This window comes from Coenobita brevimanus, chromosome 62 (assembly GCF_032717465.1).
Source record: "Coenobita brevimanus isolate Jiangsu-jjx chromosome 62, ASM3271746v2, whole genome shotgun sequence".
NCBI classification, from domain to species: domain Eukaryota; kingdom Metazoa; phylum Arthropoda; class Malacostraca; order Decapoda; family Coenobitidae; genus Coenobita; species Coenobita brevimanus.
The window spans coordinates 34,523,987-34,541,262 of record NC_137015.1 but is presented as its reverse complement, the minus strand read 5'-3'; the positions used below and the strand labels follow the sequence as shown (position 1 = coordinate 34,541,262).

The 17,276-nt window shown below is 43.8% G+C and overlaps 1 protein-coding gene across 1 annotated transcript in view; it reads left to right on the top strand.

Moving 5' to 3' along the window:
• Positions 1-17,276, top strand: part of und (methionyl aminopeptidase und) — a 158,564-nt gene that overhangs the window by 11,101 nt on the left and 130,187 nt on the right. The window contains exon 2 of the mRNA XM_080275741.1: positions 1,678-2,201. Coding sequence (XP_080131867.1) covers positions 1,678-2,201 — 524 coding nt within the window. The remainder of the gene's footprint in view (positions 1-1,677; positions 2,202-17,276) is intronic.

The following is a 17,276-nucleotide window of genomic DNA, read 5'->3' as shown; positions in this document are numbered from 1 at the left end:
TAAAATAATAACACTGATGTAATAACAATAATAATAACTGACACAATAGCTGTATTTTGCTAGCTGCAACCCTATGAATGGTTGTTTAGACAGTTGCTGATGAGAATGTGGAGGGTATAATAGAAGAAGATCGGAAAGCTAAGGAAAAAGAGGAAAATGAGCAAGGAATGGAGCACCACAAGGTCAGCCAACCACTAATCAGCTGACTGAGATACAAACACGCAATCTTGGACCGAATCGGCAATTTTAATTGGAAAATATTTTAATCTTTATCACCATATAGGTTTACGCATCTAATTATTTCAAATTGTCAAAAATTTGTGCTTAATATAATTATTAATCGAAAATCAGGATTCAGAGTGAAAATTTCTTAAAGTTAGCAGAAGTGTTTTGCCTCTAGCCTAACAACTCACTCTGACGGACTTTTGATTGGATAAATATCCAATCAATAATGCAGATACATTTTATTTTTTTGTACTCAAAATACGTATTTATGCAAAACAGAAGTCTGTTAAGGTGTGCTGATGGTCTGAAGGGGAAATATCTGCTAACACTGGCCAGCCACTCATCAGTTGACTGAGATGTAAACACTGACGATCTGAAGGGGAAAAATATCTGCTGACATTCGTGCATTTTAGCTCTGAAACCTAATTTTTTAATTAAGTTACATTAAGAAAAATTTTTAAAGTAGATTTCAGATAATTAGGTGTGTATGAGCAACTGGCAAAAAAAAATAAAAATTTTTACAGTGAAAAGTGCTGATTCGGTATTTAGTCACACCGAGAGGGTGAGCTAAGTGAGTAGGAATGGATCTCACTGAGGTGGTTTGGCCATGTGGAGAGGATGGAGGGTGAAAGACTGACGAAGAGAGTGTATGTGAGTGCGGTGGAGGGGGGGAGAGGGAGGGGAAGGCTGAGGATGAGATGGAGGGATGGGGTGGAGAGGTATATGAGAGAGGGGGGTGTGAGTTGGGAGCAGGGCAGTGAAATGGCGAGGGACAGGGCAACGTGGAGGCGATTTGTTTGTGGCAACCCCGAACAGGATTGAGGCGTCTGGCAATAGATAGATAGAATTTTAATGTGTCCAAGCCTCCCTTAAACTTTACTGTGTTATGCAATAAACTATTTATAGTGGCATTTGAGAAAAGCAAGAGGCAAATGGGATATTGCCACGAGTTAGGAGTTGGTGACGTGAAGCAGGTTGGTGGCCAAGGTGCATTTCATGTATGAAAATAATTTCTTGTGTATGTTACAAATGGCCTTTATCGAGTCAAAACCTTGCAAAAATTATACTGTGTTGTGCAGCAGACTGCTTATAGTTTTATATGAGAGAATAATGGCCGGACTTTTGTTGAGAATCCTGGACTTGTACGGGCATTTGTGTGGCATTTGATAATACTGTCTGACCTCAGCCCGTGTCCGGGAAATCCGAAATCCGGGAAAAAGGGGTCCGCCAAATTGAGGGTCGAGTGTATAGACATTGTGTGTGTGTGTGTGTGTGTGTATATACAGTACTGTGGCCCTGCATACTTTTCATAGAACTTCTTAACTAGCATTATATTGTTATATATATATCTTGATACAGCTGAGCATTCAAGATAGAGAGATGTCAGTATTTAGGCAAGTGAAGGTAAAAAGAGTATTGTTAATTTTTTTTTTTTTTTTTTTTTTCCTCCAGATGGTGGTGTGAGTTCAGTTAATGTGCCAGATGGGGACGATGCCTCGAATAATGTTGACCATATTACTGACCTGCTTCACCAGACCAAACTCCAGAATCACTCACCGGGGCACAAGAACACCAAGCAGGAGCAGAAGAAAAAGAATAAGCAGCAGCAAGATAAAAAGGAACAAAATGATACCCCAGAACAGAATCAGGGAGTGAAGAAGGAGAAGCAAGAGCAAAAGAAGAAAGAACAGGATAAGAACCAGAAGAATAAAAATGAGGAGCAGGGGAAGGAGGGGAAGAAAGAGAAGCAGAAGAAAAAACAAGAGAATGACAAAGAGCAGAAGAATAAGGAGCAGGATGTAGAACAGAAGAATAAGGAGCAGGATGTTGAACAGAAGAATAAAAAACAAGAACGGAAGAATAAGAAGCAGGAGGGAGGTAACACAGAGCAGAAAAATAAGGAGCAGAAAAAGAACAAGAACAAGAAGGAGCAGGACAAAGACGAACCAGAGCAGACAAGGGTGGAAGAGATGGAGGTAAGTGGTATGGATGATGGTTATACTGATGATGATAAGGATGGTGGTAGTGATATTGATGCTAGACTTGTGGGGGATGGGAAGGGGCTATGAGTGTATACCATTTGAAAATATGTGGTGTGTAAGTATTGGTTAAAGTGTTGTTTCAAAGTGTTCCCCAACGGAAAATAGAGGACAAGATGTCAGTGCTGTCAGTAGTCTGACAACATGCATTGCAGGATACGTTACTGCTGTCAGTAGTCTGACAACATGCATTGCAGGATACGTTACCGCTGTCAGTAGTCTGACAACATGCATTGCAGGATATGCTACCTGACAGTGTTATTTAGTCTCTCTCTCTCTCTCTCTCTCTCTTTTTAATACAAGAAATGGAACCAAAAGCTAGAAGCCCACAAGATATTCCCACCTAGAAAAAAAAAAAATCAGATTCAAGGTTCTTTCATTTTGAGATGCCATTACACATTGCATTTAAAAGACTGGAGGTCATAGGCAGAGGGAAATACAGACAGAGGAAGACAGTTCCATAGTTGACCTGCTGCTACATGAAGAGCAATGCAGACTACTTGGCCACAACCAGGGATAAACTGTTGAGAAGAAGGAGGCTACAGAGTTTTGGACAGAGATGTGAGTGTGGATGTCCACAAACTGGGTCTGGTAGCATCTTGTGCTTGGCTGTACACAACACTCATGCTGCGGCAGATTTGGGTGTCCACGGGTCTCCACATTATAGTAGCATAACGGGAGGAGAGTTCATGAAATGGAAATCCTTTGATTCCACCCTATTCAGAAGAGCTGCAGAGGGGGGGACCCTCCCCCCACACACATACACACGAGGGTTGTACTCTTCGCAGGGGCAAATAAAATCCCTGTATAGAGTCAACAGCTGTGTGGGGGTAAAGAAGGCACAGAGTTGGTTTAGCACAAATTAATCTCTCGGAAGCAAATTTTGCCAGTGATATAATGTGATCCTCCATGATAAATCCTGAGAGAATGAAACCCTAAGTACTTTATGTTTAGAGATGATGCAGTATTGAGTTGGATGTTAAAAATTACATATTCCTGTACAAGATTCTGCTGGGTCAAAATGTGTAAGAACTTGGTTTAGGATGTATTAAAACCAACAAGGGTACTTTTACCCCAATCAGAGATATGAGCCAGGTGAGAAATTTGGTGTGCCATAGCCTCATCCTGTGAATGTTGAAGTAATTCCTGTGATGGACATTGTGGGAAGCAGATAGGAAGGTGAAAGGTGGATTCATCAGCATATGTATGGAGAGGGTTAGATTTTCAGCAGAAAAGATCATTGATGAATAGAAGAGAGTTGGTGGCAGGACAGAACTCGAAGTAACATCACCATTGGTAGCTCTAGGAGAAGAATGGTGGCCATCTACAGCAGCATTTTAGATAGACCATAAAGGAGTCTGGTGATGAAGGCACAAATAGAAATATAGAAACAATAAGAGGGCAGTTTGGAAATTGAAGATTTATGCCAGACTCTTTTGAAAGCCTTTGGGATGTCAAGTGCATTGGCAGAACTCCAAAGTCCCTAAAGGAGAATGGCCAGGAATCTGAAAGGAAGGTGAGAAGATCGTTAGTGGAGCGTCCCTGGCGGAACCCAAACTGACGATTGGAAAGGTTACGGTAGGAAAGGTGCTTCAGAATTGTTGTGTTAAGAATAAATACTAATACAAAATTAAGGATGTTAAAACAGTTGGGGAATAGTTAGAGAGCTAGGAACATTCACCCTTCTTCAGGACAGGCTGAATGATAGCAAACTTAGAAGGAAAGGTACAAATCGATAGACAAAGACAAAAGAGTTTACCAAGGCTGGATGTAAGCACAGAAGCACAGTTATTGAGAACAGGAGGTAGAAGCACAGTTTTTGAGAGCACGAGGTATCCAATCAGGCTCTTATGTCTTGTTAGTATTGAGGCCAGTTAGGGCAGAAAGTGCATCCTTTTGAAGAACTTTGTTACTTATGAGGGAGTCATCCACTCACGCGATGTAGTGCTGCTCACAGGTGCCTGCCCATTTCTCTATTCCATCCTTCTTTCCTTGTCCTTCTGCCTACGGGTGACTTTACACTCCCTCTTCTGTCTGTCTTTCCTTCATTCTTTCCACTTCCTTCTGCCTGTGGGTTATTCTGCACTGAGTGACAAGCCAAATGGTTTCCTGTACACTGGAAAACCATTTACTATGCTGGGTGGTAACCATATGACCAAATTTTGGCACCTGGTGGTTTAGTGGGTAATTATTGCTCTCCAATCAGATTGAGCTGGTGAAGTGGTTGGGGTTGATTGCTTATGTAATGCCACTCAGGGATGAGTGAGGCTGGTCAGTCTCATCTTAAATGTCAAGACCAACTGCCTAGCCCTGGGCTCCTACTCTTCTCATGGGACAATGTAGGATTGGATGGTGGATGGATATATATATATATATATATATATATATATATATACAGGTAAGCCCTTAATTCACGCGAGGGTTACGTTCCCAGACCCTTCGCGTATGTGGTAAATTCGCATATATGTTCTGCCCTTGTGTGCACATAATTACGCATGTCTGCTAAGTATATTACATCTGAATAATACTGTTTATGCACTACTTACACCTTATAAACTAGCATAAAGTATGAAAAACAACAAAAATGTAAGAAATTTAACACTGAAACCTGACAAGCACAGGCATAGGTGGAGACACTTCAACAGTCTGGTGCACAAGCCCTCACTGCCTCCCATATGCTACATTCTGCCTTCTTTATTGTCCAAACAGTTGACTCTTTCACCCCAAACACACGATTCCAAGCCAGTTCACAGGCGTAGGTGGAGACACTTCAGCACAGTCTGGTGCACTAGCCCTCTGCCTCCCGTATGCTACGTTCTGCCTTCTTTATTGTAAGAACAGTTGACTCACCCCAAACACACGGTTCCAAGACAATTCACCACGAAGTCAATTCACCATCAAAACATGGACGATTTCCTGTCATTCTATAAATATACTTATTATTGATTAATTAATACTTTAATAACTAATTTTCAGGGGGATTTTATAACTCATATAAGTAAAAAACTAGTGTACTGTACTTGCTAAATAAACTGGTATGTAAATAAATGACGGGGAATCGTCCTGACGGAGAATTGTCACCGACATTCCTCCTTCCTCCCTTAAGTTTGTCCAACACTTTAACTTTCTCTGTCAGCAACATCACTTTACTAGTCCATTTTGGTGTGTTACCACATGCATCACTAGCACTACGCTTATGCCCCATGTTGACTGACAAGGCAAGCAATCACTGGAAGGCAGAAAAATAAGCCACAAATAACATTTCGCGAGTCACTCATGGTTCGACCATCGGATTCAAACTGACTGTGTGGTGTGTGGTAGACCTCCCCCCCCCCGACACACACACACATACGTACATATATGTATGCACACGGGCAGCAGGTAGGCATTTTTATATTTTATTTATTTCTCTTGTATATTAAAATTATTTATTTGAATACTATAATTTTGTTTTAATTATTGTACGAAAAATTTGTGGATAACCGAAATCGCATGAAAAAATTTCGCGTGAATTAAGGGCTTACCTGTACATAGTATCTCTCTCTCTCTCTCTCTCTCTATACAGTAATCCCCGTACTTTCCGGACATCCCCACTTACCGGATATTTTGGTCCCGGGATCCAATATTCCCCAAATGGGCCAAGAATAACAAAAAATTCGAAAAAATCTGACTTTTTTCCCCCCGTAATTTGAACTCTGCGCACGCGGCGCGGACCAGCTGTGTTTTGGTGCGTATTTCCACTGCTGTCCACTAGAGCGCCCCTGCATCCTCCCCGCTTACCGCCCGTCTCTTATTGTGTGTGCATGCTCATCATCATGGCCGCCCACTTACTCGCTTTTGTGGTGGTGCCCTACCTGCTGCAGACTCTGCTGCTGGCCTCCTGCCTCTTGTTAGTGTGTGTGATGATGGCCCCACTGCCTGAGAAGAGGAAGAGAGTGGTTTTGACTCTGGAGAAGAAGAGGGAGATATTGAACAAGGTGGACGCGGGATGGTCTACCTCACGCATCCTTCGTGAATTCAACCTGGCCCAATCTACTTTGTTTGATATCAAGAGATCCTGTGACAAAGTCATGCAGTACATGGCTGACTTCTCGTCGAAGAGCAAACGCAATGTGGAGAGGAAGATGATGTTTACTCCCCAGTATGCAGAAGTCGACCGCTCCGTGTTGATTTGGTATCGACAGCAACGTGCTGCTGGTGTGCTGGTGTGTGGCATGGAGCTGAAGGCTGCTGCTGAGAAGTTCGCAAGGCTTCACGACGCCCCAGACTTAAAGGCATCCGAGGGTTGGCTCTTCGCATTCAAGTTAGGACATGACCTTACCAACCGTAAGGCCCATGGTGAAGCTTTGAACGCCAGCGAGGATAGTAGATGAGTTGATCAACAGGGAGGGCCTCACTCTCGGTCAAGTCTACAACGCTGACAAAACTGGTTTATTCTATCGCTCTTTCCCAATGAACACTCTAGCCAAGGAGACGGAGAAGTGTGTACCTGGCTGCAAGCTTTCCAAGCAACGGATATCTGCTTTGTGTTTTGCCAATGCTAACAGCATGCACCGGCTTAAGCCCGTTATTGTTGGCCGTGCAAAGCAGCCTCAGTGTCTTCGTGGGGTGATGGATGTTCTTCCTGTTGTTTGATACCATTCTTTGAAGGCATGGTTCATTGCCCACATCTTCAAAGACTGGTTCTACCGCCATTTCGTCAAGGAGGTCTTCCATTACCGGACGGAGAAACTGGGAATCCCACGCGACCAGGTAAAGGCCCTCCTTCTCCTCGACAATTCACCTGCTCACCTGTGCGACAAGGAGTTGGTGGCTGAGAATGGGCGGATTAGGTGCATGTTTCTGCCGCCTAATACGACTGCTCTCATCCAACCAATGGACCAAGGAGTGATCGTGGCAACAAAGAGGCTGTACCGACGGAAGTTCCTGGATGAGGTGATGGTTGTTCTTGAGGACGAGGACAAGCACAGGGAGGGACAGGACGCGTGAGGCCAGCGGACTTTGGAAAACCTTCTCCGCTACAACATCAAGTCTGCCATCTACAACTGGGCCAGTGCATGGAAGGAAGTCCCTTGTCAAGACTCTAGAAAATGGTAGGTCTCGCCTGCTTCTCGGAACAGATGTGGAGCACGATTTCCTAGGTTTTGACATGGATGACTTCCATGCACGTCTATGTGCGCATGGGGACGATGTTGATGTGGACGAAGTGCGTGAGTGATTGGATGATGACGAGGGCGATCTTGGGTATCAGACCGTGTCTGATATCGAGATCACATCTTCAGTTGCAGATGTCAGTACCCAGCATGAATATTCCGACGATGATGCGGACACCTCTGAGCATGACACTACTTCAGCCATCCCCAAGCTGAGCGCACTCCGGGAACACGTAGAGTTCGTTCTCAACTACCTGGAACACCCAGACTGCGACAGGGAGATGTGGCCCTTGGGACTTGTGAAGGAAATGCGCACTTTCAGGCAGCGCATCATTAATCGCCAAAGTCGTCTTTCCTTGCATTAATCAACCACTGACAGCTTTTTCAGACCCGTACCCCCACTGTGCCCAGCCCTGGCTCCACTCCATTGCCTCCCCAATACAGGCCCTCATCCTCCGAGCCATAGCCCAGCACATCAGGCAGGGTGGAGTCACTACTGGATGTGAGTTTGCGCCTGTCTTCAGAGTCGTCTGCAGTGGGTAGTCCATCACCACGACCCAGCAACGCACCCCTGGGCCACCTGCATCAGCTACTCTCAGACTCTGACAGTGATTAAACGGCAAGAACTCTCCACTAGACCTCACAGGAATTTACAGTGTTGTGCAGTGAAGAAAACAGTGCATAGTGTTAAGAAATTAGAATTGTGAGTGCAAAGACTAAAGTACAGAGTGCAACACTGATTTTATTGACGTTCAGTGGAGGGCAACTTAGACGAGTGTATAATGTTAAGAAAATGGATTTATGAGTGCAAAGACTTAAGTGCAGAGTGCAACACTTATTTCATTAAGGTGTAATGGAGCGCAAATAAGACTAGAGTGCGCAGTGTTAAGAGAATGGAATTCTGAGTGCAGATGACTAAGTTCAGTGCAAGACTTCATGTACAGTGTACTCCAGGTACTCCTTTTTACAGTCAGAGTCTGAGAGGAGGTGGGTTATTCATCAAGATGGCCAGGAACTTGTTGTAAGTACCCAGAATGTTTCATATTGTACAGTAGTCCCTCATTATATGATGGGGTTCCTTTCCTGAAAACCCCATCGTAAAGCGATCCTTCGTATAGCAAGTCCATTATAACATGGAGTCACTGTGGATACGTTCCCAGACCTGCCTGAACTCTCACATACTTACACCTTAACACTCACATACATGAAATATCGTAATGTTTAAACATTTAAAGTAACACATTGATAGTGAATAAAGAGAAAAATTCATGAAAACTACAGTATACAGTAGTTCTTACCTTTACTGAAGCAAGCGGGGTTGTTTATGTGGTTCCTATAGTCTCACCAATCTAAAACCAAGGTTTGGGTGGAGTCCAGCCGGGGATTTCCCGGCGTACAGCGTTGCATTGTCTCCTATACTCTGATTGGCTAGTGGCTGACCTGACACTGTTAGAGCTCGCCGCTCACATCTCGCCACCTGGCCTGACATGACTTCACCCACTTCTGTGTGTGTGTGTGTTTGTGTATGTGTGTGTGTGTAAAGACAAACTAATTTAAGTTATAAATTTAACCAAAATAATGAATTTAAAAATCGCATTCTCTCTCTCTCATATAATTTATGATTCCTAGTATGGGCCTAGATGTTGCTGCTCGTGAGTGTTTTAACTTATTTATTTCTATTAAGAAAATAGCGTATGTTCTACTGATTCCATCAAATTATATTATAAACGTAATTGTTACATTACTTACCCAACTTAGAACTACCGTGAAAGTCGGTAAAAGTAACTACATTTTTTTCAGCAACACTAAAATTTGTATGCTACGTTTCTTTATTGATGTAGAAGAGCCATATGCGTTACAAGTTTACCTTCCTTTGATATGCTAGAATACTTACGTTTATATTGTATTAGTATGTGTGTACCTATCTGTGATGCCTATTACATATATAACAGAATCTACTCATCGCCCGCTTAGGAAGTATGGCATGGCTGCACCCAGCGCCAGACCCCACCCAAACCTTGGTTTTAGATTGGTGAGACTTTAGACAATTCGCCAAGAAGTCGACAATTCGCTGTCCTAATATGGACGATTCGCTGTCAGGACAATTCCCTGTCATTCTGTAAATACTGTATTTATTTATATATATATATATGTATATATACTCCCTGAGTGTCGGGTGGGGTTGGTGGAGGATTGGTTCCCCTCCCCGTGAAACAATTGACTCTGGGCCCTTGGCCACCCCGTTTGGGATATATGGCGTCTGGCGATGAATGAATGAATGATATGATATATATGTGTGTATATATATATATATATATATATCTATCTATCTGTCTATCTATCTATTTGCCAGACGCCATAATCCTGTACGGGGTGGCCATTTGACTCTGAGTTATTTGTTTTACAGGGAGGGGCACTAACCCTCCACCAACCTACTTGACACGTAGGGAGCACATATGGTTTGGTTATATGGTTACCACCCAGCGTTGTAAATGGTTTCTTGGCTTACAGGAAACCATTTGGCTTGTCACTCAATGTCAAGCCACCTGTAATGGAAAGAAAAGCAATAAGTAGTGACAGAAAAGATAGGAGAAACAGGAAGAGAGGAGGTCAGGCACAGAAAAAGAATGATAAAGGCTAAGGAAGAAGTAGGCAGCATTACATCAAGGAAGTGGTATATATATATACATACAGTAATCCCCCCAATATCTGATGTAATAGAGCCAATGGCACGTCCGGAAAGTGGTCCTGTCCGGATATTGGACCCCAGCCTCCTGGACTTGTACTTATGGACCCTAACTCAGAAAAACACTTATACAACTCCCTCTGGACATGCATTGCACCTATTTAAGACCCAAATCACACCAATAAGGGACATAAAAGACTGAAATAAATGCAAAAGAACCATAAAATGAGGTTTTAGAGGTGAGTTTATACAATATTAAACATTCTGGGTACTTACAACAAGTCCCTGGCTCCTGGACTGGTAGTTATGGACCCTAACCTAACCTAACTCAGAAAAACACCTCCCTACTGGACATGCATAGCACCTAAGACACTATTCACACCAATAAGGGACATAAAAGAGTGAAATGAGGTGTTAGAGGTAAGTATGGAAAATACAGTACAATATGAAACATTCTGGGTACTTACAGCAAGTCCCTGGCCATCTCGATGAATAACCCGCCTCCTCTCAGACTCTGACAGTAAGAAGGAGTTCCTGAAGCACTTGCAGTACACTGTTCATGAAGTTGTGCACTGAACTAGTCATTTGCATTCAGAATTCCATTCTTTTAACACTGCGCAATCTTGTCTTACTTGCTCTCCATTGTACCTTAATGAAATAAGTGTTGCACTCTGCACTTAAAGTCTTTCCACTCATAAAACCATTTTCTAAACATAACACACTCTAGTTAATTTACGTTACATTGAAAGTCAATTAAATCTTCGTCATTTCACTCAGAACTCAAATTCCTTAACACTATGCACTGTTTTTTTTCTCTGCACAACAGTGTAAATTCCCGTGTGGTCTAGTGGAGAAGTTCTAGGCGTCTAATCACTGTCAGAGTCTGAGAGTAGCTCATCCAGGTGACATAGGGGTGCGTCACTGGGTCGTGGTGATGGCATACCCACTGCAGACGACTCTGAAGAGAGGCGCAAACTCACGTCCAGTGGTGACTCTACCATGCCTGATGTGCTGGGCTGTGGCTTGGAGCATGAGGGCCTGTCTTGGGGAGGCAATGGAGTGGAGCCAGGGCTGGCACAGTAGGGGTCACAGGCCTGAAAAAGCTGTCAATCGTTGATTGACGCAAGGAATGACGATTTTGACGATTAATGATGCACTGCCTGAAAGCGCACACTTCCTCCACAAGTCCCAAGGGCCTCATCTCCCTGTCGCAGTCCAGGTGCTCCAGGTAGTCCAGAATGAACTCTACGTGTTCCCGGAGTGTGCTTAGCTTGGGGATGGCTGGAGTAGTGTCACGCTGAGAGGAGTCCGCATCATCGTCGCCGTCCTCGTCGGAATCTTCAAGCTGGGTACTGACACCTGCAACTGAAGATGCGATCTTGATATCAGACATGGTCTGATACCCAGGATCGCCCTCGTTGTCATCCAACCACTCACGCACTTCGTCCACATCAACATCGTCCCCATGCGCATGTAGACGTGCATGGAAGTCATCCACGTCAAAACCTAGGAAATCGTGCTCCACATCCATTCCGAGAAGCAGACAAGACCAACCATTTTCTAGAGTCTTGACAGGGATTTCCTTCCATGCACTGGCCCAGTTGTTGATGGCAGACGATGTTGTAGCGGCGAAGGTTTTGCAAAGTCCGCTGGCCTCACGTGTCCCGTCCTTCCCTGCGCTTGTCCTTGTCCTTGAGAACAACCATCACCTCGTCCAGGAACTACAGCCTCCTCATTGCCAGGATCACTCCTTGGTCCATTGGTTGAATGAGAGCAGTAGTATTAGGTGACAGAAACATTCACCTAATGCTTCCATTCTCAGCCACCAACTCCTTGTCGCACGGGTGGGCAGGTGCATTGTTGAGGAGAAGAAGGGCCTTTACCTGGCCGCATGGGATTCCCAGTTTTTCCGTCTGCTAATGGATGACCTTCTTGACAAAATGGCGGTGGAACCAGTCTTTGAAGATCTGGGCCGTGAACCATGCCTTCAAGGAATGGTACCAGATGGCAGGAAGGACATCCATCACCCCACGAAGACATCGAGGCTGATTTGCACGGCCAACAATAACGGGCTTGAGCTGGTGCATGCCGTTAGCAGTGGCACAACACAAGGCAGATATTTGTTCCTTGCAGAGCTTGCGGCCAGGTGCACGCTTCTTCGTTTCCTCGGCTAGAGTGTTCTTAGGCAAAGAGCGATAGAATAAGCCAGTTTCGTCAGCGTTGTAGACTTGACCGAGAGTGAGGCCTTCTCTGTCGACCAAGCGCTTCACCTTGTGCCGAAACTCGTCTACTCCATCCTCGTTGGCATCCAAAGCTTCACCATGAGACACGGTTGGTAAGGCCATGTCGTAACTTGAACGCGAAGAGCCAACCTTCGGATGCCTTCAAGTCTAGGGCATCGTGAAGCCTTGCGAACTTCTCAGCAGCAGCCTTCAGCTTCGTGCCACACACCACCACACCAGCAGCATGTTGCTGTAGATACCAAATCAGCGTGGAGCGTTCGACTTCTACATACTTGGGAGTATACATCACTCTCCTCTCCACGTTGCGTTTGCTTTTCGACGAGAAGTCAGCCATGTACTGCATGAGTTTGTCGCGGGATCTCTTGATATCAAACAAAGTAGATCGGGCCAAGTTGAGTTCACGAAGGATGCGTGAGGTAGACCATCCTGCATCCACCTTGTCCAGTATCTCCCTCTTCTTCTCCAGAGTCAAAACCACTCTCTTCCTCTTCTCAGGCAGTGGGGCCATCATCACACACGAAGGAGAGGCACGAGAGCAGCAGGACAGCCTGCAGTAGGTAAGGCATCACCACAAAAGCGAGCACGTGGGCAGCCATGATGACGAGCATGCACGCACAACGAGAGACGGATGGTAAGTGGGGAGGATGCCGGGGCGCTCTTGCGGACGTCAGTGGAACGACGCACCAAAACACAGCTGGCCCGCGCCGTGCGCGCCAACTTGAAATTACGTTCGGGAAAAAGTCGGATTTTTTTCGAATTTTTTGCGTTTTTTTGGCCCATTTTGGGAATATTGGATCCTGGGACGAAAATGTCCGGTTATTGGGGATGTCCGGAAATTGGGCGTCCGGATATTACGGGGATTACTGTATACAGTAATTCCTCATTATACAATGGGGTTATGTTCCTGAAAACCCCATCGTAAAGCGATCCATCGTATAGCAAGCCTATTATAACATGGAGTCAGTGGGGATACATTCCCAGACCTGCCTAAACTCTCACATACACACACCTTAGCACTCACATACATGAAATATCCTTATGTTTAAACATTTAAAGTAACACATTAATAGTGAATAGAGAGAAAAAAAACATGAAAGCTACAGTATACAGTAGTTCTTACCTTTACTGAAGCAAGCAGGGTTGTTGATGTGGTTCCTAGACATTTCACCATGAAGTCGACAATTCGCCGTCATAATATGGACGATTCCCCGTCAGGACAGTTCCCCGGCATTCTATAAATATACTTATTATTGATTAACTGATACTTTAATAACTAATTTTCAGGGGGATCTATCAAAGTCTGTTTTTCATTCAATAGCGTAGGCTTTGGATATCATTTGTAAGTTGCACTTTTAGACAATATCTAACTTGTTTCTACCTTGCTGTAGTTGACTTTGAATTATATTCTAGCATCACCCATAGCTGTCTTCATTAATTTCCATTGGTACTGCAACATCCTGGGTATATTTTAAAATGACTTTGAAGAGGTGTAAGTACAGAATTAAAAAACTAGTGTACCGTACTTGCTAAATAAACTGATACGAAAATAAACAATGGGGAATCATCTTGAGGACAAAAAGTCCTGATGGCGAATTGTCTTGTTATTGTTGTGATGGCGAATTGACTTCATGGCAAATTGTCCCGAAACTTTTATATTGACGTAATATGAAGATTATTCGTATAATTCCAAAGTATGTTGATCATTCACTTAAGGTCATTAGGCATTTATATAAATGCCAATGTCTCGTATGTAGCCTTATGCGTAGATGAAGGAACGATTGTAAATCAGCTGATTCACGTTTCAATATATTTTTATTTTTTCATTTAATACCCATGATTTGATGCCATATTTTACATTTACTATATAAACAATAAACCACCATCACTTTTATAACTTCCATAATTAAAAAACTAGTGTACAGGTAAGCCCTTAATTCACGCGAGGGTTATGTTCCTAGACCCTTCGTGTATGTGGTAAATTCGCGTATATGTTCTGCCCTTGTGTGCACATAATTATGCATGTCTACTAAGTATATTACATCAGAATAATACTGTTTATGCACTACATACACCTTATGAACTAGCATAAAGTATGAAAAACAACAAAAATGTAAGAATTTTAACACTGAAACCTGACAAGCACAGGCATAGGTGGAGACACTTCAACAGTCTGGTGCACAAGCCCTCATTCCTCCCATATGCTACATTCTGCCTTCTTTATTGTCCAAACAGTTGACTCTTTCACCCCAAACATACTGTTCCCAGCCAGTTCACAGGCGTAGGTGGAGACACTTCAGCACAGTCTGGTGCACTAGCCCTCACTGCCTCCCGTATGCTACGTTCTGCCTTCTTTATTGTAAGAACAGTTGACTCACCCCAAACACACGGTTCCAAGACAATTCACCACGAAGTCAATTCACCATCAAAACATGGACGATTTCCTGTCATTCTATAAATATACTTATTATTGATTAATTAATACTTTAATAACTAATTTTCAGGGGGATTTTATAACTCATATAAGTAAAAAACTAGTGTACTGTACTTGCTAAATAAACTGGTATGTAAATAAATGACGGGGAATCGTCCTGACGGAGAATTGTCACCGACATTCCTCCTTCCTCCCTTAAGTTTGTCCAACACTTTAACTTTCTCTGTCAGCAACATCACTTTATGAGTCCGTTTTGGTGTGTTACCACATGCATCACTAGCACTACACTTATGCCCCATGTTGACTGACAAGGCAAGCAATCACTGGAAGGCAGAAAAATAAGCCACAAATAACGATTCGTGAGTCACGCATATTTCAACCGTGGGATTCAAAGTGCATGATAGACTGACCTCCCACACACACACACACACACACACACACACACACACACACACATATATATGTATGCACACGGGCAGCAGGTAGGCATTTTTATATTTTATTTATTTCTCTTGTATATTAAAAATATTTATTTGAATACTGTAATTTTATATTTTAATTATTGTATGAAAAATTCGTGGATAACCGAAATCGCATGAAAAAAGTTCACGTGAATTAAGGGCTTACCTGTACTTGCTAAATAAACTGATACGTAAATAAATGACGGGGAATCGTCCTGACGGCGAATTGTCCCGACTCAGCCTCTCAGTCACAGCCCTCACTCATCACTGTCAGAACTGGCTGGCTGGCTGGGCAGGGCTAGCTAATGAGGCTGGACCGGTGGACAAGTGTGTGTAGTCCAGCGCCGACAATGTGAAGACGTTTGTGCTGCGTTCACACATTCTCTGTTCACTGAGCCACGGATGATCCATCGTTGTAGCAAATCGTTCCCATCGTATAGTGGGCGTAGGGTACAAAAATTTTGACATTGTATAAGTGAAATATCATATAAAGAGCCATCGTATAATGAGGGATTACTGTATATATATCTATCTATCTATCTATCTATAGCCCGACGCCCTAATCCCGCAAAGGGTGGCCGCAGACAAAACGCCTCCAAGTCACTCTGTCACCCACCATTTGACTCCCCTCCCCCAACTCACCCCCCCCCTCCCTCATATACGTCTCAACTCCATCCCTCCACCTCATCCTCGGTCTACCCCTCCCTCTCCCTCCCTTCACCTCACCTACATACACCCTCTTAGTCAGTCTTTCATTCTCCATTCTCTCCACATGTCCAAACCACCTCAGTGTATTTCTCCTAATCTTTTCAACCACATCCACATCTACCCCACAACGTTCCTTCACTTCTTCATTCGTCAACCTGTCCCTCCACGTCACTCCACATGCTCCTCTCAAGTAACTCATTTCCACTGCTCTCACTCTTGACTTGTTCCCCTCTTGCAAGGTCCACGCCACGCTTCCATACTTCAGGGTAGGGATCACAATACCATCATGCAGTGACTTCTTAACTTCCATACTCACCTCCCTATTTCTCATCACTGCTTTCAGTGTACCAACAACCTTTCTTCCCTGCTGTACCCTTTCACGTACTTCATCCCCCAAAGTTCCATCCTTACTCATCACACTACCCAAGTACTTGAATGCACTCACATTCTCCATATCCTCACCATCCAACCTCACTGCACACTCTGTGACTTCATTCCTCTCAAACACCATAACTTTACTTTTGTTTACATTAACTTTCAGCTTCCTCCTCCTACACACTGTCCCAAATTCATTCACCAAACCTTGCAACTCCCATTCATCTTCACTCAACAATACTGTATCATCAGCAAACAGCAACACTGGAAGCTTCCAAATCTCACCCTCATTCATTAGGGCCACCCCCACATCCACTGCCCTACCTTGCACCTCCTTTACAACCCCATCCATATATATATGAAACAGCCATGGAGACATCACACACCCCTGTTTCAGTCCCACATGGAGATCAAAGAACTCACTCAGCTCACCATCCACTCGCACCGTAGCCCTAGCTCCCTTGTACATACTCTTCACAGCACTCAACAATTTCCCTGCCACTCCATATATTCTTAATACCTTCCACATACCTTGCCTATCTATTCTGTCATAAGCTTTCTCCAAGTCCATGAAGGCAGCATACACTTTCCTTCCCTTCTGTAGATACTTCTCCACTAAACATCTTAGAACAAATATCTGATCTACACACCCTTTTCCCTTCCTAAATCCCCCTTGTTCTTCTCCAACTAGCTCCTCTGTCATATGCCTAACCCTATCAATGAGTATTCTACCATATATTTTACCAGTCACACTAAGAAGGCAAATACCCCTATGGTTACCACATACTTCTCTCTCCCCTTTTCCTTTGTACAGAGGAACAATTATACCTGATTTCCAGTCCTCTGGAACCCTTCCCTCTTCCCAAACCAATCTACACAACTTCCATATCCACTCCACAACAATCTCACCCCCATACCTAAGCATTTCACCACACACTCCATTAATTCCTGGGGC